This window comes from Anser brachyrhynchus (assembly GCF_964034855.1).
Source record: "Anser brachyrhynchus genome assembly, chromosome: 3".
In the NCBI taxonomy this organism is placed as follows: Eukaryota; Metazoa; Chordata; class Aves; order Anseriformes; family Anatidae; genus Anser; species Anser brachyrhynchus.
In genome coordinates this window covers 70,600,266-70,624,319 of record NC_137696.1, presented here as the reverse complement: position 1 = coordinate 70,624,319, position 24,054 = coordinate 70,600,266, and the positions used below count along the sequence as shown (strand labels likewise).

General features: G+C 35.8%; 1 protein-coding gene across 3 annotated transcripts in view; it reads right to left on the bottom strand.

Annotated features, from left to right (window-relative positions):
* The window catches only part of TRDN (triadin), a 243,231-nt gene that overhangs the window by 193,504 nt on the left and 25,673 nt on the right, over nt 1-24,054 (bottom strand). For 2 of the 3 annotated variants that reach the window (XM_080588349.1, XM_080588348.1), the window contains exon 2: nt 10,949-11,158. In XM_080588349.1, coding sequence (XP_080444475.1) covers nt 10,949-11,153 — 205 coding nt within the window. In that variant the 5' untranslated portion in view covers nt 11,154-11,158. Of the gene's footprint in view, nt 1-3,389; nt 3,432-10,948; nt 11,159-24,054 lie in introns of all 3 variants that reach the window. The other variant, XM_080588347.1, reaches the window with a different exon arrangement.

Below are 24,054 nucleotides of genomic sequence, written 5' to 3'. Positions count from 1 at the left end.
AAACTGAAAATGCACTTTTTTGCTAGCATACATTATATAATATATAATGCATAATATATAATTTGTAATTATAGCTATAGTCTGTAATTATAGTCTATAATAAATATGTCATGTATTGTGTATTTTGTGTCATATCTGTTGTGCCAGGAGTGCTGGCAACAGCAGGTGCAGGATCCTGAATACAAAGTGTAAAGAGGCCATGTGAAGACACAGTGGTTCTCAGTCCTGAAGTACTTCTCAGTACCTCACAGGATGTGAAGTTCTACCTTTTGCTGAACTGGTAAGCAGGGATTCTTTGGTAATGTAGTAGAAAAATACTAAATATTGATTGTGAATGGAGGAAGGAGAGGAAGGGAAGCAAATGGCTACTCAACGGATTATGCTAGGGGATGAAACGTAATTAATACTGAATGCCTTTTGTTGGCAGTATGTTGTTTCATTTAATCACAGCTTAAATTCAGATCATCGTATTGAAAGCCAGGTGTTGAATCCCTGGTGATTTCTAGACTCCCTCAAAAGCCAATGCAGAAAGCCTTTTTTAGGGTGATATGAATTAATTTCCAAAGTTATCCATCTGTATCCATTGACTAAAAAGGAAGACTGAAAAATTACCATGGACACGAGACCATATTTTTAGATAGTAAAGTATATGACATGGATCCTCTCAGTGTTTCTTGTTTCACATTTAAATCCTTCTTTTCACTGTACACTGATATCTGTAATTTTATATTCATAATTAATTCCAGGTCAATATAAGTATTTATCTCAATAAATTACTTGCATTCCAAAAAAGCAAAATTCCAAAAATGGGTACCACCAACAATGATTTGCTATAACATTTTATTTTGTTATGCCTTTTATTACGTGATGCAATATAAAGGATGTTTTTCAGTTCGGTGAATGTTCAGCTGTACTTGTGCTGGGATTTTTACTTCAATTAGAATAATAATATATATATATTTTTTCTTTCCCAGTGGGACCTTCAGAATTTAAAATTGCCAGAACTTTCTGATGAGTTCTTAAACTTGGAAGAATTACAGATAATGGAGTATGAATCACAGTCAAATGGAAGGATTTTATATATTACCTTTTATCATAGGAAAACACAAATGAAATTTCCAGAATGTTGTCAACTGTTTTATATATCTGCAAGAAAAATTGGAATATTGTTTGGATTTTCTTTACTAAGCATACATAGATATGGTTAAAATAACTTAAAAATCCTTTTGGATCTGCTGTAAGTATTAAATACTTCTGAAAACTCCCCATGTATTTTCAAACTGGCTTTCATGCTTGTTCCATCAAAATTGCTATAATCCTTTGTAGTTCTGCAGCGTTACTGGTACAAAAACACTAATTTGTTTCAAAATATGAGTACAAGAATTCCAGCCATCTAATTTCTCCCATTCTGAATTTTTGACTCACAATTTCTACTCCAGTTTATTTGGAAATAGATTTTTGTACCTTTAAAGTTGAGAGATATCTCACCTCAATTCTTTGAAATCAATCAACAACAGACTTCCAAAGTCCTTCCGTCAACATTAGGTACATTTTTTGGACAGGAAATGATTTTCATAAAGTGACAAAGTAATTTCAACTTGAGTAAATTTTTTTTTTTTCTATTTAAGGAAAACTTTATTTGTTTATTTATTTACTTATTTGTTAAATTGAGACTGATAATAAGCCCTGTAACTGTGGCTTTTCAAAACAGGAATTGATTAATCACATTATGATTTGTTGTAACACCTCAAGCAAATCTGGTTATGTTTCATGGTCTGTGTCATTTATTCTTATGAAGTGTGCAAAAAAAAAAAAGTGGCTAATTGATTTATCTGTGCAAATCACTTCAGTTGTCATTTCAGTCTTAATAATTCTGCCAGGAATGTGGTCTCCCATCAATCTTTTTTGCTTGTCAAATAGTTAAATGTATAGTCAGAGTTCAATCTATTTTAAAGTTTTTTTTTCTTTTTTAATTAATTTCAGTGACTGACTTAATAACTGTTGGATTTCCATCAATTACATATTTTGACTCCAATGAATTGACTGCAATTAAATTACAAATGATGGTAATTATCTGGTGTAAGGATTGATCTATGAGATATAATTTAATTTATTGATACTGACAAGGTACAGCTGATGAAGATAGAGAATTTCCGTCATTTTTGATAAAATGCAAAAGCCTAACACTAATTCTTCATAATAAAACATATCCCATTGTACTACAACAGAGAGAACTTTATTTAAAATTGAAAGTTTATAAATTTTTAAGGTTTTTGATTGTTATTATTAGCCGTCTACTCTGTGGTCATCTGAAGAGAGGTATCTAACATATAAAACTACATACAAACAGAAACTCTTTCATTATTAATATTCCAATTTATTCAGCATAGGTGTCCCTATGTCCTATTTCATAGACTATCTCTTTTGTCATGCTTGCAGCATGATAGAGGCTGGTGGGTATCATTGAATTGCACCAGTATAAAAACAATTCCAAAGAAAACTCAACCTCAGTATTTCCCAGCAAATTCTATTTTATAGGTACTTAAAGTGTAAATATGAAGACTACATTCTGTAGTATATTTTTTTTTCTCTGGCTCTTTCTAACATCAGTCCTAGCGAATTACATTGAGGTCAGGTCCACAGAGAAAACTTCACCTGAAACTGGACAAATGAATTTTACCTCAAATGTGAGCAAAGAAGTTATAAGTAGAATATACTTATATAGAATATGAATGCAAAAATATATAGACTATAAGTAGAATTTCCAAAATTTAGGAAGCAATTCATAATGTTTCATAAAGTATCAAGACATTACAGGTACTTTTGGTATAGACATACAGGCATATATGTACAGGGACATCGTTTTAGCATAAGTTTTTTATGTAATTTATGTGACGTGGTTTGATATCAGCTGAAAGGCTTCTGATTTGATGGATCAAACCCTAATGAGGTGGTGGTTCTTGAAACAGCCAGACATTTCATCTAAAATAATTTAAAGAATTATTTCTGGCTCATTCTAAGGTTTCAATTCCCTAACTGAGAATACAGATCTTAACTTCAGATTTAAAAGGCAGTGCTGTTAAATAATTGTCCGATGGTATTTAAAAAGACATTTATCGGAATGAAATTAATATATCTGTTTATCACTAATTCCTGGGAATATAGGGAATCTACTGATGGCAGGCCTCTCCTAGCTGACAGACCTGTCTCAACCAGGATGTGAAAGTAAAGAGGTTGCTATTGAAATGAAGATTGCAGATCTGGGGGTTAGCAGAGAAGCAGTGCTACCATATCCTAGCACTCTGCTCATGCCCATGCATTATTAGCTCTGGCAAGCAGAGCGCACATGCACACACGTATTCAGAACACTGCAGGCAGAGTGTCTTTACCAGGTGGTAAACAGGGATCATCGCAATGTTGTGAATAGGTGGCTATAGCGGTTGACAACAGGATGAACCCAAGGAAGGCCAATAAAAAAAGGAAGAAACACCATTAGCAATCATGAACATTCTCAGCCGTCACCCAACTAAAGGTATCAGTTATGAAGGGTCATGGAGTAATTTTATCTATGAGGATCTGCTGTTATGAAGCAGAAACTGGAGTTCATTAGAAAGATAAACAATACTCTACAGATGTGAGATAATACTGTATGAATCAGAGCAATATAAAAATAGTTAAAAAAGGCACAGGTATTTTCAAAAGTTACATATTCTATTGCTGAAATGAGTATATAGTACATATAATTTGTTCTAGTTGAGGATATGTATTTCTTCAACAGCAAATGACCAAAAAGTTACATTACCACAATTGTCAATGAAAGAATTACTCTTTTGTTTGTTTGTTTAAAATTAGAAATTTCACCAGTAAGACTCCAGACTAGAAATTTGGTTTGTATTTTGTATTCCATGGAACGCTTGTAAGCATGCAAGCCTTATTTCTGTTCTTAGATCCTTCCCTATTCATCAAGTAAGTTTCTGAAGTTAAGTATTTTCAACTTGCATAGGCTAGACTGTTTGGGATGAATGTAGTACTTGTAGAACTGTAGAATTCCATAGGATGTCAATCTTTCCAGTAAAAATTCATTTTATAGCTTTTATTATTATTATTATTATATTAATAGTATTATAATATTATAATAATATTGTAATAATAACAATAACAATAATAATGATAATTTTTAACTCAGCTGTAAGATTTTCTGCAAGGTCATAAATGAGAAATAGGTTGTCATCTGGGCAGCCCTTCTTCTGGGATTCAGTTTAAAGCCCTTTAAGTGTTACAGTTTTAGAAGACAGTTAAAAATGTTTTGTCTGTTTTAGGTAGGTACATTTGCAGAAATCCCTTATAATTCAATTAAGAATGTCATTAAGAACTTTTCAATGCATAAGATGTTTACTCATGCTCTGGACTGAGACCTGTAAATACAGTAAAAATTGTATTTCAAAAGACTATATCATTATTTTGGTCAGTTCCAAGGTGAGCACAGCAGAGACCAGCAACTTTATTTTTTCCTTTAACACCCCACTCCTATATTCTTTGTGAGACTTGTACGGGGTTTTGCAAATATAGAAGTGTTTTTACCAATTATTTTAATTTGGTAAGACTGTGAAACACCTCTTACACCAAGAGACAAAATGATTTATTGTGTTAATTTGCTGCTGGTTTAAATGTTTTATATTAAGTAAGTGTAAAGGTATTATCAGTTTCAAAATTGCTGGATATGTTGATATAAAATACAGGAGTAAATATAAGTACTCTCTTCTTTCCTCTCTCTCTCTCTCTCTCTCCCCCCCCTCTCTTTTTTTTTTCCCACCAGTTTTTGGAAGTTACCAGTGAACATAAGTCCAACAGGATGACTACAGCGGGATAAAATTACAGAAGAAAAATGGATGTATGTAGTCCTGGTAACATTTATCTCAATAATATAATATAAAAAAATAATAGTAGGATATCTGTAATTTACTGAATTTAATGTGGCTTAAACAGGATTTGCAGCTTACATTTTTATCATGCAGGAGACTGGGAAAATAAATGTTTGTGTGCCAATTACACAGTACAGGTTGCTTACAGTCTTGTTCAATATTTTCTTCAGTCTTTTTTTTTTATCCAAAATACAGATGTTAATGTGAAAAGCAGGTTCTTAATTTTTTGTTCATTTGTTTTCCTCTACTGGAAAAAAAAAAAAACCACATAAGTAGGTGTATCATTCTGGCTACCCAAGGCCATCCAAAAGCTTTCTGTGGGTCAGTAACAGAAGGAGCCATAAGCTGAGACAGGGAAATGATGACTTCAGACTGTGTTAGTCAGATGCTGATGCAGGAAAGCTCATAACAATTTGTTCAGATATTTTGCTATTAATTTAAAAAGAGAGGGAAGGGAAGGGAAGGGAAGGGAAGGGAAGGGAAGGGAAGGGAAGGGAAGGGAAGGGAAGGGAAGGGAAGGGAAGGGAAGGGAAGGGAAGGGAAGGGAAGGGAAGGGAAGGGAAGGGAAGGGAAGGGAAGGGAAGGGAAGGGAAGGGAAGGGAAGGGAAGGGAAGGGAAGGGAAGGGAAGGGAAGGGAAGGGAAGGGAAGGGAAGGGAAGGGAAGGGAAGGGAAGGGAAGGGAAGGGAAGGGAAGGGAAGGGAAGGGAAGGGAAGGGAAGGGAAGGGAAGGGAAGGGAAGGGAAGGGAAGGGAAGGGAAGGGAAGGGAAGGGAAGGGAAGGGAGAACAATAAGAACATTAATAAGAACATCTTACTAGAATTCCTGCACCTTACTGTGGAGCTGGGAGCTCCATGCCTCCATTCCCATCATTGGCATGCTTTACCTCCACAAAGATCTGCCTGTGCTGTGGGTCTCTAAAAAGCCTCTCTATGGTTGAGCACAATGAATTATCCACCACAAAGAGCCTGATCTTTTTTCTTTTATGAAAATAGCCACAAGAAGAGGGCAAGCTGGCTACATTTTATATGTGTTCTGTGTTTTCACTTAGATAATTTTCTGGATAGTTTGGACTTTCATAGATTTGGTGAGATTTCATTTGGTTTGATTTACTCTGGCTTTTAGGTGACTGGTAAACTCACTACCAATTTACCCTGAATATTGAACACTCTGAAGCTGAAATTAGTGTGGTGTTAATTAGCTGTAATTGGTCACAGAGATGGTAGGGAATTCTGAACACTTTATTAGCCCATTAGCAAATGTGGATTCCTGGGCAATCAATTTTTAGGACTAAAATAATCTTAAATTATTTAGTTATGTGTACAAATTAAAATATATAATCCAGTTATGTGTATAAGAAATGCGTGAAATACATTCATGAATTATGAAGCCAATTAACCAAGTGCATTTTTTTTAGCACTCAGGATGGCAGTAATAACAAATTGTTGCAAAGCACATATCAAACCAGAATTAATCTTTTTGCTTTTATGGAAATACTGAGATAGTATAAAAGATCTTCCAATGTTGTATGCTACTTATTGCATATTCACACACATCATATACTGTATAAGATTCATAGTGTCTTATCTCAGGTTTTTGTAATACAAGTCACCTTCATACTGTATTAGAAATATTTCAGCTATGTTTATAGTTGTAACATGATAGGAATACAAACTTTAATTTTCTCCTCAAAGGAATGAATACAACACACCAAAGTGAAACACTGAAAATTTATTTTCCCTCTTCTGGGCAGATAGAATAGAGGCAAATCTTTCAACACTGATATAATTCTTGGCTCATGCTTCCCTCAAATTTCACTGCCAAACTTGATTTGCAAATTCTCAGACGTTCTAACATCTGAACAAACTTTCTTACCCATAGCTACCAATGATGTACAGTTTTGCATGTACATTCCATAATGCAAGATCCTCCTGCAATATTTTGTATCATATCCTGTACCTCCTGAATGCTACAGAATATTATAGAATTTATGACAATTAGGTTCTCAATGTATAAAATTACGCAAAATATATCTTATGATCTTTCTGTAAGTGGAGCTTCATGTCACATAAGTTCAGCTATCTAGAAGATGTGTTACTCTTCCTCACTTTTAAAGACTCCTTTTCAGACAGTGAATAGAGAGGGCCTCCCAAAAAGTGATTTACCACATCTAATTTAGAATGAAAGCAAGCAAGTAATTTTCATTTTGTTACATAGGGGACAAAACAAATTTTGTTTAAATTGTCAAAATTCCCAAACTCAATAGTTTGCTTTTAAAAGAATATGAAACCAAAGCAAAATCTGTGTATTGGCACTCTCTAATCATAGAGTCAATATGAAGCTTATGCTGATAAATTAAAAGGACACATAACAGCTACAATACATATGCTAATACTATATGTATTTTGGAACTATTGTCCATTGAGATAATGAGAGCAAAAATGTTAATTATTCAAATAAGAAAACAATGCTTGAGTTAAAATTTAAAATACATCCTTCTCTGCTGAGGTCAATTTTGTGTGATTTTACTTAGCTCCACGAATAACAACATGTAATCTCAGGGTAAATCTGGGTAAAATCATAATTTAGTGGGTTACAGATCCTTTATCTGCCAGAGGCTAGCAGCTCTGTAGGAGAATCAGGAGGAACAATTCTATGTATATGCCTCAGCCACATGGTTTCTAGCCTGTTTTACTATGTTTAGCCACTACTGTTTTCTGCTACAGTCAGATCTTGTGCAGTATAGTCATTACTAGTGACTTTACTAGAGAGATGGCATTTCTGGAACAGAAACATAACGACAATCTCCGGTGGGAGTCAGTAGGTCAGAGTCAGCCCCAGTGTGTAGGTGTGTGACAATTTACCCAGCTCTCCCACAGCTCTCCTAGCTTAGGTCCTTGCTTCTTCCAAACCTGGCAAAAGGCTGGCTCTGCAGATGTGCACAGTATGCTTTTAAGTCATCCCACTACAAATTACTGTGAAACATATATGCTAAAATCCACAGGATAAATTATACGAATGAGTGAGTGAAATCTTGACTACAAAGCTCGACAGATTCATTCCCATATGTGAGGATAGAAGAATCTGCTCCATCTATGTGTGTCCACAAATCTCTGGCTAGGTGCCTTCTAAATATCTTTCTCAATTCTAACAGAGGTTTTCACAAAAACGTGCAAAACTTGCAGTGACATAGACGTTGATCAGAGGCACCTCTGAAGCTCCTCTGGTGCAGTCACTCTCAGCAAGGGACTGTTGCCAGCTCTGGATCCAGCCATATATATGACTGCCCATATATATATGGCCATATATTCAAGTTTTGAAGACTTCCAGGTATGGAGAATGTGCAGTCTCTCTGGGCAATCTGTTTCAGTGTTGCACCGCCCTCCCAGACATTTTTTTTCCCCAGCGTTCAACATGAAACTCCCAGGCAGCAACTTCAGGCCATTGGCCCTTGATATATCACCTGATGCTACAAGAAAATAACCTTCGTAACTTTTTGTCACCTGCTGTCTTTGCAACTACCTTTTGAAAATCTTCAGGCTGTTCTTAGGACACTTCTCAGTTTCTTCTTTAGACTAACCAAGTTCTCATCTCTTAGCTTTCTTAATTCATATGCTATGCATAATTTCTAAAGTTGAACTTCATGGAACTTCAAGTAAAGAAATAGGAAAGAAATTGGATGCACTGACTTAAGAAAGGCAAGTGTTATTTCAGGAAAAAAATACACTGAATATACCTGTTTTATAGATTAAAAATTATACAGTTGAATACAATTTATTTGGAATTTTGCATTTACAGTTAAAAACTGTAAAACACTGTAAACACTGTCAAACCCAAGAAAAACTACCACTAGGTTTTAGATTTAAGAAGTCACTTTAAAATATGCTCCAAATTCTCCTCTGTACAGCATAGCTTCACTGGAGGCAAGACCAAACTTTCGGTGGGTGAAAATCATTTTAATATCAATAATCCCAGCCAGGAGCTCCTATGTGAAATGTTCAGCTATTTCCATAGGGTTTTTTATGAATCAGCAGGTTTCACCCGGAAAAACTGGACTGAGCAGGAAGTCAGGAACTGAAACCCAGGGGCCATGATAAGAGTTATGTAGCCACTGTTATATTGCTGGAAATACTGAAAGCAGTGTAATAATTCTAGGTTGGAAGTATCACAGTAGTTTCTTCTCTTAACATTTTACCACTAAGAGCTGATTTAAATGCTGGCTTAATTAATCACTTAGGAACAGAAATATCTTTGGGAAGAAAAAGAAATGAGCCCATGAAAATACTGAAGTATCATCTTTCAGTTATCTCCACAAAATATGAACTCTGCAGATTAAACTCTACATTATTTTATTTCTATAGCCTGATCTGAAAATGTCAGTTTCCATCAATACCTTTGGGATTTAAGGTCATTTAACCATTACAACATGACCATCAGATTTCCATCTGCTTAGAAAGTTTCCTTCAGTTTTCAATAAGAATACAGATTCTCATTGCTTAATATTACCCTGAGTAGTATACGGAGCATGCATGAGCTGACAGACAATCTACGAATTACTTAGTTTAGGAGTTTTGTCTGAATTATACCCTGGTTCCTGACTGCTTACTGAAAAAACCATATTGAGAATATGATTGATTGATTGATAGTTAATATGGAAAATTGTGAACAGAATATGGTGGCTTCTCTCTCTTTGTTTACATCTACTTTGTTGCATTATATATGGTGCCCATATTAAAATCTGATGCCTGTTTTGGAAGGATGGCTCAAGAGGAATTTTCTGTTTTGCTGGGATTCAAATGACTTCCTTCTGAAAACAAAGGCAGATGAGAAGTATAAAATAAATAAATGAAAAGAGGTTTTCCATATACTTTGTCTATTTTTCAAGCTTCTGTGTCATCTATTGATCCAAGATTGGTAGGCTTCTTTCAAGCTTTCTGCCTCAAAAGCTTTTTCAGTAAATCTTGAGGTCAGTATTGATATATAGCAGGACAAAAATCTATGGATTTATCAGTAAATTCCAGGAAATCAACTTTGAAACATCAATTTAATTTGTTTTGAATTAAAAGTCTGAAGTATAAATTTCAATTCCTAGTTAATTATAGTGACAGATGGGATAACTTTAAGTCTGTTCTTTAAGAAAGAAAAGGACCCTAATCATTTATTTCCTGTTTTGCTTACACCTTTCCCAGTCGGTTCAGCACTCTTACCTCACTAAATTTTTGCTTCCAAAGTGGCTTGCTGAATACTATGCCCCCTTTAAAACACACAGGTAGTTTTTTCTCTATTACATATTATTGCCAGCTACAAGGAATAAAAATCAACTAGTGATGAGATCACTTTTATTCACCATTCTTTTCTTCCCCATTCTCAACTGGAATCACAGTCCTTGTACCACACATGTATGCCTTGCCCTCAAAAAACAATATATACACCAAAACTTGAGCTTGTATATTGATTTTGATCAGTTTAAACTGGACTGAATTATTACCTTACTGAAGATATGGATGTGACTTAGCTAATGTTAAGGATCTGGTCCTTTGTACTTTTGTTTTTTGAAGACAAATTTAGGGTTAACATGTTTATAAATGATCTTTTGCATATTGTTTGTGATTGAATGGTGTAAGCAGGTATCAGGATACTCACGGAAACTATGAGAGATTTTAAAATATATTTCAGAAAATATAAATTAATAATTCATTTTATTAGTTTTGAAATAATTTTATATAGAAATTGCAAAACAGAAATCTGACCATGCATGCTCACGTACATATCATATTGCTGTTGACATATGCATTTTCCAGGATAAGGATGGGCTGCAAAATGGAGAGATTTAAATTATAAAGATGTATGAAGTATAAACTAATATGTTCCGACATTTCTCACAATATCTCCTCTCTTGGTAAACTCGGCAGAGACACTGTGCTGACTCCAAGAAGGCGAGAGACATGCATATTTACATAATACACACTCCTTAATAAATTTTTAAATTTTAATATACAAGATGTCAAACAGAATATGCTGAGTTTTACCTGCAAAGGCTTTGTAATCCACCAAGTCAAACATTACAATAGCTACTGCTGACCAGGTAACAATCAGAGCGACAACAAGAAGCCATGCTGCTGGTGAGCTGAATGTTGTCACTAGGTCTTCCGTAACTGATTTCTTGCCCGCTTTCATGGATGATGAGGGAACAGATCCGTTCTTACCATCTATTATTGTCGTGGTCGTAGACATACGTCCTAGGCAAACAGTGAAATCAGAGGAAATAAAATGTAAAATTTGGAGCCCAAAAATCAAGAATATGACTGATATATTGAAATCCATCTGTACTCAGAACATTTAAAATAAATGTAAATATTGCATTATTAAAGAGAGGCTCTTGTGCTTTCTGAAAGGAAATTTTCCTAAAGCAGGGCCACAATTAGTAAAGTTAATTTGGGAGCAAATTCTGTGGAACAGCCTTGACTGGCCTTTCTGATTATTATGAGACATTTTTTAGTCTGCCACAAATAACAACAGACCTAGGAGAATGATTGATGAAAGTATAAAATATCATTACTCTCCAAAGGATTGTCTTGTTATGGGCTGTAGGCCAGATTCTTAGGTGATGTGATTAAGTGTACTTTCATGGACTGTAATGGAGTTAATGTATTTATGCAACCCAAGGTTTGGCTGGAATTCTGCTGTCAAGGACATATATTGATGGCAATGAGAATGTTTATACCCCATTTCATCCAACAGAAACACAAATGATTTGTATGTACAGTATCATTATGCTTTGTAAAGAGGCTTATAGCTGATTTTAAATATCTTTCTACATAACATTTTTCACTTAATTAAATATTCTCCATAGAAGCAACAGTTACAAAGCCAAAGAAGACTTAATTCCAGAAAACATAGGTTTGGACCTAGAAAGGTGGTAGGAGGGTGAGTACTAACATTAGCTAAGTAAACTGTTGATACACTTTAACTGTTTAAAGGACAGTTAACAGCAGTGACTTAATCTACTTCTTCTTGAGGTATTAAGAAAAGTAATTTCTGCACACAAACCATAATTATGGTTACTGGAACCTGCCAACATTTGAAATGTTTTCATATCACACCTCCTCATAAAAGAAAATGGTACGCTAAAAAATCTTGGTTGGTACTTCTTTTCCAGCATATGCAACAACAATAGTAAAAAAATATACATAACTCCACAGTTAACAAAAGTCAAAGACCATGAAATCTCCACCAGCTTAGTTTACAAATCTGCTTGTAACCTACTGTTAAAATATTCAAAGGTATGCTACATATATTCCTGGTCTAGTTGAGTTAATTTGTTACTAACTCTCATTAATGAGTATCAGTGATTTCAGGGACACTTGCACACACAAAGATCTAAACTTTCAAGGAATCAGGTGACGCCTGGTTTTCTCATAACTTTGCTTCTTACCTTGACATCACGTATCTTTGGTCACAATTGATACAACCTGTAAAGCTGATAATTTTCTGGGATGATGAAGGTAAGGAAAGTGACAGAGCTGCACTATAGAAAGATAAATAAACTTAGCCTTTCACATAGAAAATGGCAAATAATCATTTAGAAACTACCACTAGAGCTAAGGTATAAAGCTGAAGACTTTCAGATGGTTGCCATCACAAGATGTACGTAGCCTCTATTTCAGAATCATTATATTGATATTCTTGAAGAAATAAAGGACACATTTATTCTTATATACATATGCACGTATACTTATCCCCTTCAAAAATATTTTGTCTATTATGTAGTACATTGCATTTTTGTTTATTTCCCTTATCTCTATCTTTTAAGCCTGCTTCTGCTCAAGCATCCTGACACTAATCAGTGCCTTGCTTCAAGCCTTGGAAAGCTGCTCTGCTAAACAGCAATGCCGTATAAGCAAAACAAGATTCTCTAAATTTAATCTTATTTATAGAATGTTTATTCTGCTTGTAAATAATGTCTATCTACTAGGATGCAATTTGTACATTTTTTTTTTTAAATATAGCTTAAAATGATCACTGCTTCCATTTCTCCAAAGACAAATTTTGGATCAAACATTTCACAGCAGGAGAGAAAATATGCCAAGTGACAACTAGAAATAAAGATCAGCTTACTAAAGTCTAATTCCAAATCAATAGCCTTTTGTTATTCTACTGCATACAAAATCTAAGTAATTTGTGCATACAGCAGGTCATAAATGACACATCATGCCTTTTTTCCCTTGGGGATATCAGTCAGGGTTTATAATGTATGAGAGGGAATAGAAAGGTACTGTCTCATCTTGACAAATCTGATTAGTACAGCATATGTCAAATGACATACAATGACAGATATTTGCAAGTTATAATAAAAGCAATTAAAACTCTCTGTGTAAATATAGACATATACATACAGATATTTACCATTGAAAGGATCATATTCCTAGGACTGTTGCAAAGTAAAAATAGTTCCTTCTTATTTAGTACCTAACTTTTCAAATTAAGGGTCCTGTATGGTTTCCCTGGTGAAGAAAAATGTTTCTTACAAATTTTCAATCTAAGCAATGCTGCAGAGACAAAGCTGAAGTATGATGGAAGGTTATCTCTTGCACATTTTTGGCTGTCTGTGTAGCTGAGTCATATTTCCCCTTGAAAACACAGTATGCTATACAAGAAAATCAGTTATGGTCATTGAAGTGAGAGTGAAACACTAATCACCCAAATTTGCCTGCAAGTCAAGCGAAAACCATATTATTGTACTGCTAGATGTTCCCAACGCAGATTCTTGCTGTATGAGTCAGGGATTTAAGAAAGGTCTCCAGTGTTATAGGTGCTTTAGGGTATCAGAGACACCCTCACTGGACTGGGAGGCATCATCTACAAGACAGTAACTTCTGAACTGCTTAGAGGGCAGGCCTAAACCACTGAAAACAGGAAACAGAGTTTCATGTATTATGATACTCCTTTGCGTCTATTTACTAATGTACACAAAATTGGCTGGAGGAGGTTATTTCAGGACTCCTAGGAGGGACATTGTTTGGTGCTACATATTCGCATGAGGTGTGAAATTGACACTGCTGTAATTTCTTAACTCCAAAAAGGAAACGCAATAACACCAAGATGATTGGCCTCCCCACTATAAACAATCTACTCTGTTATTGCAGTGCCCATGGGTACAATCCTGATGCTTTTCTCTGCCTTGTCTTTGTTTTGCAGTGCCCAGACATTGTGTGCTTTGTTGTCCATCTCTTACTAATGTTAACCTCTTTCCTAAGCCTGCAGTGATGTTATTTACACATTTAGACCACTAGAGGACGCAGGGACCTACATATGGCCAATGTTCTTCACCAATCCAACTAGCAAGAATTCTCCTCTTTCTCTGAAAAGTAACAAAGTTGAGCAGAGCTCCTCCCCAGAGGGAGAGTGTCAGAGGGACTTCAGCTACCCATTAAGGGGAAGAGAAAGATGGGTGTATTTGCTGCCTTGGCTGTTTTGAAATCACCTGATGGAGCCTATCACTTGAGAGTGGTCATTCAGCAACAGGTTAAGGTAAGATTCCAGATATCCTTTCCACCCATTTAATACATATTTTCTCTCCCAAAACAGATTTCACTGTCTGCATTACAGCCAACCAGAATCCAAGTCAGTTTAGTATACTTAGGTGAATGTTGCAGTGGATCAGGAGATTCATGAGCACTTTGGGTTGTGATTGCTATTGATTTTCAATGATGTTAGGAACTTTAAAAAGTTGTATATAAATTTCAATAAAAAGATTACTCTAGGGATATACACCTCTGACTCCACATCACAATTTCTCATGCACATAGAACTACCCAATCAGGTCACAAATGTCACCTTTATCCACATATAAGATTTTATCAACAGATCATCATCAACAGATTATCAACATCAACAGATTAATTTGCTAAATTCCAAACAGCTAAAATTCAGACATTCTTACTATCACTGTGGTTTCAGAGTTGTCAATTAGGATACAATCTGAAGACCCATAAGATTTCATAGGTATAAATAAACTTTGAAAACTGGTGAAAATATTGAGGAGAATACTGTGAAACTTTCAAAGTTTGGAGTAAGCTTGTAGTTCTGTCAGCTTAGATAAAATACCCTTTGTATTAGTGCATTGATGTCTCCTTAAGGTATAGTAGGCATGGGAGTACATACATGGTTAATGATGGGCACTTGATTTTGCAATTCAATAGCTAGACTTCCCACTACCCTAGCAGAAAAAAAAAGAAAAAAAAGAAAAAAAAGAAAAAAAAAGCACCCCTGTTCTATATAGACTCATTCAAATGTAAAATAGTCATGTTCTGTATTTATGTTATTTCCTAGTTGTTTTATGTACTACAGCCTTTATCCTGCCAACAGTAGATTAAAAAAAAAAAAAAAAAAAGTCAAAATACTTAATGTGAAATGCTGTTTTAAGGATGGGTGTATTAAAAGCAGAGGGCTAGTCAAGCTGCTAGGAAAAAAGAGATTGTTCCCCTTTAAATAATAATTTTGTTGCTAGGACAATTCAGATGGGATGAGAGAAGCCTTAGTGCAATCTGCTCTAAATGAGAGAAATGGTAGATTTTGACTTGTCTGTTCTACTTCCCAGATGAACACTCCAATAAATAGGCTATAGAGTATTCTGGATTCAGGTCATTGATGGCTCCTGTTCGACCTATTCCACTTTACTGGGAATATTTAAATAGTAATTAAGAGAGCAGAGTAGAGAAAGAATGACTGTATGTTAAGCACCATCTTGAGCCTTGGGCTTTAACCTGATGACCTTATCAATTCACCACTCTTGTGATCAGGAAGGCAGCAGTCTCAGTCTATGGAAAGGGAGGTGCTGCTGGGACAAGAAGACAAGGGATCAGGACTCTTCAGTGAAGGACTGTGCAATGGATATACAATAATCTTCTTCATTTTTCAGGCCCAGCATAACACCTTTACTGAGTCCACAGACCTCTGCAGTTCTCACAGTAATCACTCTTTTCCAATGCAGGGAAAACGCTTTTCACCACACACACACACACACACAAAAAAAAAAAAAAACAAAACAAACAAACAAACAAACAAAAAAAAAAACAAAACAAACAAACAAAAAAAAAAAAACAAAAAAAAACCAACAAACCAGCAACATTTTGTCTGTCTCTTGTTCAGGTGATACTTATGCATGACCATGGATTTCTCTTTCCATTTCTCTGCTGTGGTCTCAGCACCTTTGGTTTATACAAGTGGAAAGGAAAAAGCAGAATTTCTGCTTTGGTTAATCATTAGAAGCTTAAAAAAAAAAGAAAAAGAAAAAAAAAAGGTAACAATATTCTTCCCTGAAGCAGTCTGTTAACTTTTGCCCAGAAATCTTTTGTCCCATCATACGTATATAGTCACTTTGCCAGCACTTTCATAGGCAAGAGGAGCTGGAAACTCTACATTGGACTCATAACTTTTGCATCCTTTATACATTCATTTGGGAACAAAATGCTGAGCAGAAGGAAGAGAGACCCTCAGAACCCATCATGAACACCTCAGCAGAGAGCCTTCACCTCATTATTTGCACAAAAATCTACAACACTAGCACCAAAGGCCAAGAGACGCAGATACTGGATGATGAGTAACAGTACAGAACAGCTAAGAGAAAGAGCAAGAGGAGACCAGCTGGGCAAAGCACTGCCCCACTGTCCTGCTCCATACTGCCACTGCCCTGTTCCATGCCGTCCCCTCCCCGAGCAGCCATGCTGTCCCAGATGGAGCACACCATGGAGACCCTGATTTCACCTTCTGCAATTATGCAGGGGACAAGAACCACCTGAGCAAGGAGGACCTGTGGGTGTTGAGAGAGAAGGAGTTCTGGCGCTGGACAAGATCATGAAGGACCTGGACTAGTGCCACAACAGCAAAGTTGGCTTCCAGAGATTGATCTTGCTAGTGGCCAGGCTCACCATTACCTGCAATGACTACTTGGTGGTGCACAAGAAGCAGAAAGGCAGAAGTGAGAGCACCTGGGTGGTGCCCTGATCCCTCACTCCTGCCAGACCCCAGTAAAGCAGTTTTATACTATATAATATGGTTTTATTATTTATTCATTTATTTATTTATTTATTTATTTTTATTTATTTATTTGCTTTCAGAAATAGTATGGCCAGCAGGACTAGGGAAGTGATTGTCCCTCTGTTCTCAGCTCTGGGTAGGCCGCACTTTGAATATTGTGTTTAGTTTTGGGTCCTTCACCACCAGAAGGACATCAAGATACTGGAACATGTCCAAAGAAGAGCAACAAAGCTGGTGAAGGGCCTAGAGAACAAGTCTTTCGAGAAGCATCTGAGAGAGCTGGGGTTGTTTAGATTGGAGAAAAGAAGGCTCAGGGGAGATCTTATTGTACTTTACAATTACCTTAAAGGAGGTCGTAGCGAGGTGGGGATCGGCCTCTTCTCCCAAGCACCAAGCGATAAGACCAGGGGAAATGGCCTCAAGTTGCACCAGGGGAGGTTTAGGTTGCATATTTGGAGAAATTTCTTTACTGAAAGGGTTGTGTGGCATTGGAATAAGGTGCCCAAGGAAGTGGTTGAATCACCATCCCTGGAGGTCTTCAGTAAATGTGTAGATGAAGAACATAGTATGGTTTAGTGGTGGACTTTAGTACTAGGTTAAAGGTTGGACTGGATGATCTTGGTGGTCTTTTCCAGCCTGAATGATTCTGTGATTTTGCTCTCCTCCAAATGCAACATTTTGTTAGCCTCCACTTATCTAATACCTTAGCTGGTAAAGCAGGTGATTACAATGGATTTAAGACCACTTACTGTGTTGTATCTGCAGTCCTGGTATCCTTCAATTGACAATTGTTTGGGAACCTGCTTAGATCCACTAATATGCATCATGTTTCCTATTGGATGAACATGATAATATGAGGGCAAGACTCTTCTTAACATTGATAGGTTGATGGAAACAGAGAAAGATCTTAAACAGGCACATTTGAAAGCTCCTCTCTAATAATTGGCAACAGGCTTTGTGAGTAGGGCAGACAGGTACAGGTCAGCCCAGAGATAGGTGGCAGACACCTAGTGTAGGTCTTCTGAATGTGAAGGAGCTTTTGCAAGCCAATGAACAGAAATGTGACAAATGTAGGAAAAAAAATATATAGAAAGAGCTGCAGTATAAACCTCTTGAGAATCTGACTTTCAATTATACCTTTTTTTCTGTTTCATATTGTATCCTAGTGTGTGAATGAAAGAATACAACTGGAATAACTGGAAGGAAACAACATACAGGAGTATCACAACAAAACCTCTGGAAAACTACTCAAACTTAAAAGGTAGTGTCTTTCCAGCCACTACAAGGCATAGAAAGCTGTAACTGGACTGCCTGTGAGGGAGCATTTGCAGATTTATTGGTGACTGATGGCTATAAAAATGTAATATTCTTTATGAAATGCGGAAAATAGGGTTGGAGGTTATGCAGCAACCAATTCTACATGACAAAAGAAATAGAATAGAGATTATGGAATAGAGACAGGATGGAGCATGAAAATTAACTGCACAACTGAATTCAGAAAAAATACTTACAATTACATATGATGCTGTGTACTCTTTTAATTTCCTTTTCTGTTATTATATCTGTATTGATTTTATTTTTGATCAATAGAGAGCATCTAATAATCTAAAGAAGTACATTCTGTTAATCTTTTCCATTCATTCTCCAAGAAATTATGTACACAAATATTTTGATCACACCAATTTCAATAAGATGTTTGTAGAATAAAAGATACATCCTATCAAGTAATTTCATTATCTAGTTCAAAGAAAATGTGTGATATATACAGTATAAGTAAATAATGCTACTATTAATAATATTAATTGTGTATTTTATATGGTATAAGTAAATAATATTACTATTAATAATATTAATTATAAATAATCTCAGGCAAAAATTAGAGGTTATTAAATTATATTCTAAGTTGTGATATATATATTGGTATTGAATTAATGACTCTTTCTTAGGATACAGTACACTAGCACATCCTATATGGAAAAAGCAAAAACGAAAACAAAGTAAAGATTCTCTGAAGAAATTAGTTGTTTAACTAGTAATAGACAAAACATCTATAACTGTATGAACAGAAGATACCTTTCCAATGGCATATGGCCACATTATGATAGGGACTGGGCAAAGGCATGGTGAAAAAGACAGAAACAAACAAACAAAAAACAACAACCAAACAACCAAAGAAACAAACCAAAGCAAAACAAAACAAAACAAAAAAAAACCAAACAAACAAAACTCTTTTATAAAGATCATTGCTGTAAGCAAGGAGGGCAGCCTGGGCATCACCTCTACAAGAGCCCTCCACACCAGGGGGAGAAATCCAAGTGGTAGCTATTAAATTTTGTTTGACTGGGAAAAAAGAGTATGGAATGGGACAGTAGGGAAATCTTCTACAATCAGAAAATGCAACTTGCTACAACTGTAACAGGAAAAAAAAAATCTTCAGAAAACTGTGGTAAGGAATAATATATAACTGAAAAAAGTGCTTTTTGCCCCATACATTGACTCTGCAGGGAAGATCCAACCAAAGTCTTACCGAAGAGCACCCCTTATAACTTCGCAAGAGGAGATGTTTATGAACAGCTGTGATAGGTAGTATCTGTATTTTATGGGACGGACCATTGAATCTCATTGAAGCAATAATAATATTAGCTGTTGCTTTTTCTGGAATAGGCTGAGGTATGAAGCACAGTATGTACAGTACAAATTAGACATGGAGAAGAGGAATTTTACCTATTTGTGCGGACTTCTTGAAGCAATTTGAGAGCTCCAGGGAGAGGAAGTGGAAACCAGTGTTAATCAGCCCCCACTACATTGTACTTTAAAATACAGTCAACAGTAAAATAAGTTAACTTTCTCTTAGCTGATGTAATTCTGACCTTTGTCTTCAGAGAGCCCAGCTGGATCAGCAGATATCTTTACAGGATTTAGGAGCTCACATCCCATGGAAAATACATATTGAAATGACTCCTAAATCACTTGAAAAAGTGAACCTCAGTGGTTTTGGATCCAAACTTTCATCTTTCTTTGCACGTATGAATTTCATAATGCAGCAGAGCACTGGTTGATACTTCAAATTAAGTGGAGGAAATTTTATTTCATATACCTTTTCAATGAACTGTAAAAAATACTTTCACTTCATTCTGAAATTGCTTATAAAGAACATTATGCTGATATGACCTTTAACCTTCGATCTCTATTTTTTTTCCTGTGTGAATATGTATTTCAAAGAGCTTTTACATTATTCTGGTTATTATTCAGGTATAAAAAACACAGAAGGGATTAGCAGTTAGTTAGCAGTTGAAAGATCTTCTCTGTTTTTGAGCCTGCAGAAATAGTTCTATATAACTGACTAATGTGAGCCTTTCTACAACATTCACACCTGAAATGACTTTAGAAAGAAAAGGAAAGGAAGGAAAGCCCTAAGGTCCAGATTTAAAATACATCAGGTTTTATTGGGAAATTTTATAGATCATTTTACTTACAGCTATATCAGTTTGTGTAGTGATTTCTTGAGAACTTAGAAGTCCACTGGGGTTAACAATAATCAACACAGAATAAATTACTCCTATAAAATCAAGACTGCAGGAAGTACAGTTGATCATACTGAATAAGAAAAGCTCCATTTACTGCAAGTTAAACCAGCGGCCATCCATGGCAAAAGGACATCAAGCTGCTCCTTTTCCAAAAGGCAGCAGACCATGATTTGTGAGTTGGACATTTACATCTTTCTATTTGAAATGTCTCATCAGTTTGACCTGTCTTTTACATTTGCTTTTAGAAATGCAGAGATTTGTTCAAAAATAATGTTTCATTTCCACCTCTTCATTATGCAGATAAGACAAGAGTATAACTGAATTGTGAACAAGTGATACTACGCTATCAGTGCCTATCCACGTCTGACTTTTTTTTATTATTATTATTGATCCGTAGTAATACCTTCCCTTCTTTGGAAACAAATTGTTGCTGTAAAACTGTGAAAAGAATTTTTACTTTCCTGTTCATCTTAGGCGTCTGACATTTCTGAAAGAGATGCCAAAGGGATATTCAGACATACTCGTGAGTTGATATAAGCTGAGAGGTACATCTTATCTTTTAAAATGTCAAAACGAAGGTTGAAGGAAAATGGTTGCCATTTATCTTTAAATAGCATGAAACCTTCTGAAGCCAGAGCGCTGTATGCGTTTCCTTTGTTATTTGTTTTTGGAAACACAACTCTATACAGCCCTGAAGCCTCCATAAGGGACTAGAGAAAAACATGGATGTTTTTTTTCTTATGGAAAAAAAAATTAAATCCTTTCCCATCTGTAAATAATGATGGTCATAATAAATATTTAAAGTCACTAGGATAAATAGAAGGTTACAAATACCTTTGTCTTCACTTCCAGCAATTATATGGATATAAAGAAACTCTGTAAAGAAAATTCCAGATCTGTGCTTCCCCTGGTGAAACTACCATTATCTCTCAAATATGTGTGTCTAGGAATTATTAGTAAAATGATTTGCTTGATTTCCTTTATTCTAAGCTAACCTGATACTGGAGTTAGAACTGGCTCTATATATCTTAACAGACTGGTATCTACAGCTTCTGAAAATGAAAATTGTTCTAGCAGTAATTCGACATACTCTCCACAACTTATACGTAGAGGTGATTCTCTTCCTATATTTAAGGTGCAACCTTAAGTACTGCATGCAGTTCTGGGCTTCGCAATATAAAAAGGATGTGATGGTCCTTGAAAGCATCCAAAGGAGGGCAAAAAAGCTGGTAACAGGGCTGGAAGGCATGTCCCCTGAGGAGAGGCTGAGGGCACTTGGGTTGTCTGCTCTGGAGAAGAGGAGGCCAAGAGGCAACCTCGTTGCTCTGTGCAACTCCCTGAGCAAGGGAAGTGGGGAAGGAGGTGCCAACCTCTGTTCCCTGGTCACCGATGGCAGGACATGAGGGAACGGCACAAAGCTGCACCAGGGGAGGGTCAGAGTGGGCATTAGGGAAAATTTCAGTAACATGAGGTTGGTCAAATTGCTGCAACAAGCTTCCTGGAGAGGTGGTTGATGCCCCATGCCTGTCAGTGTTCAAGAGGCATTTGGATACTGCCCTCGGTGCTTTAACTTTTGGTTAGCCCTGAAATGATTACGCAGTTGGACTCGATGATGGTCATTTCCAACTGAACTAAATTATATATTCTATAGCGCAAGCAGTGTTTCACATTGTACATCCTTCAAATCTTCCATATGGAGCTATCCAATCATTACAGCACTCAAATATGGAGAACACTGCATAGATATAGTTTGAATATAGTTATGCATATTATATTCAAGAGACCTGATTCTAGCTCTCTTACCAGATGGAGAAGAAAAAGGCATTTTTGGCCAACAAGAATACAGAAATTTCTATACTAAGAGATATGTAATAAAATATATACATATATATGGGGAAAGTTCTGCTAAAAAGCGCAGAGACAAAATTCCACATCTGACAAAAAGTGAAAACCAGAATCAGTGCTAGTAGCAAGTCAATTGTCTATGTCACTGATATATCACATCTGTAATTGGCAATTTACTAGAAAACTGTATTTCGGGTTGTGCTCTCCGGGAGAGAGAAAAATGAAAGAGAGCTACTGAAGAAAACTATAAGGTGGCTTGCAAAATAGTACAAGTAATTTCATGAGAGACATAGTAAACAGTAGTTAGTTATAGTCCATATTAAACAGGAACTGTTGAACCAAGGTCCACTTTTTGTCAAAGAGCTATTTTCTAAGACATATGACAATTCTCCATCTCTGTACTTATAAAATAGCCAAGATAAGTCCACTACATAAGCACTGAAATTACAAGGAAAACAAAGTTTTCTGAATCTGTCTTTGAAACTCATGGGCCTGTCAAAATACACCACAAACTGCTTTTTGATACATATTTGCGTTTAGCGTGTGTTTCCATACGAAAAGTGTTCTAGGAATCAACAGCAGTCATGATCAAAATAACTCCTCTGAAGATTTTTCCCCTCTTTTTTGGTCTGGAGGAATCCTTTGGAAAGTATCCTTTCAGTTTTAGGGCAAGAAAAGGCTTTTGAATTGACAAGTAAGGATAGAATTCCGTGTTTAGGCAAAAGTTAATGGGTGTTTTATCATTTCCTTTTTGCAATACTGATTCCAAAAATGGTAATCTGAAGTTGAAGTTTAACCTTGATAGATTAAATGAATATTATTGTTCATCTCTGATATTTATTTGGTAGTAAGTGTAACCTCTATGGTCAGTTGAGACACAGAGGATATGCTGTCACAGTGAGTACAGTTGATCTTTACTGAGGGTGTATATTCACAATACATCTGTCATCCAGAATGTGTTCTGAGATTCTCAACAGCTGGAAAACCTTTACACTACCTTACAAAGGTCATTTTAAAGGCAGCTAATGCCAAATAGTCATAACTTTGTTTTGAATAAGTATTAAGTAATCTGGAGAAAAATGGGCTTTGTTTTTGGGAATATTGAGATCAATTTTAAGTAGCAAAATCTTTGCCCAAGTAGGAAAAAGTCACTGTGCCACCCTCCTCTACTCATAGTCATTCATGAGACAGCTGCCATCAATTAGCCATGTCTTAATCTGTTTTATTCTGGATTATACTATGGCCAGATTTTTTTAACATGTGAAACACTTGACAATTAAAGTTTGATGAGAAAAGATCACTGCATAGTACTGATGTAGAGTTATCTTAGGTATCTTGTTTTCTTTTCTTCCTATGCAGCTATTTTTATGGCATCTCAGCTACACAGTGAAAATAAGGAAAAACAAGAACAGTTAGGATTCCTTGAAGGTTACTTGAGGAAAAAAAAAAACAAAAAGTCTCTGCAGTAATCATATCCATTCTGTGTATCCTTCCTCCTGCCAGCTTAAATATCAAAATCTGTCAGCTAAGCAAGGTTGTGAACAGATTTTAGAAATTGTTAGAGACACCTGACTTTTATCCTCAAGTAGATTAACAACAAATGAGGCTATTAGAGAGTCTGTCCTGTAACTATACCCTAAGGACTTCTAATATTGCTAATTTTCACACAACTACATTCTGAACTCAGCCCAGAAGGGTTGCTCAACAGCACAATGAATAGCCTG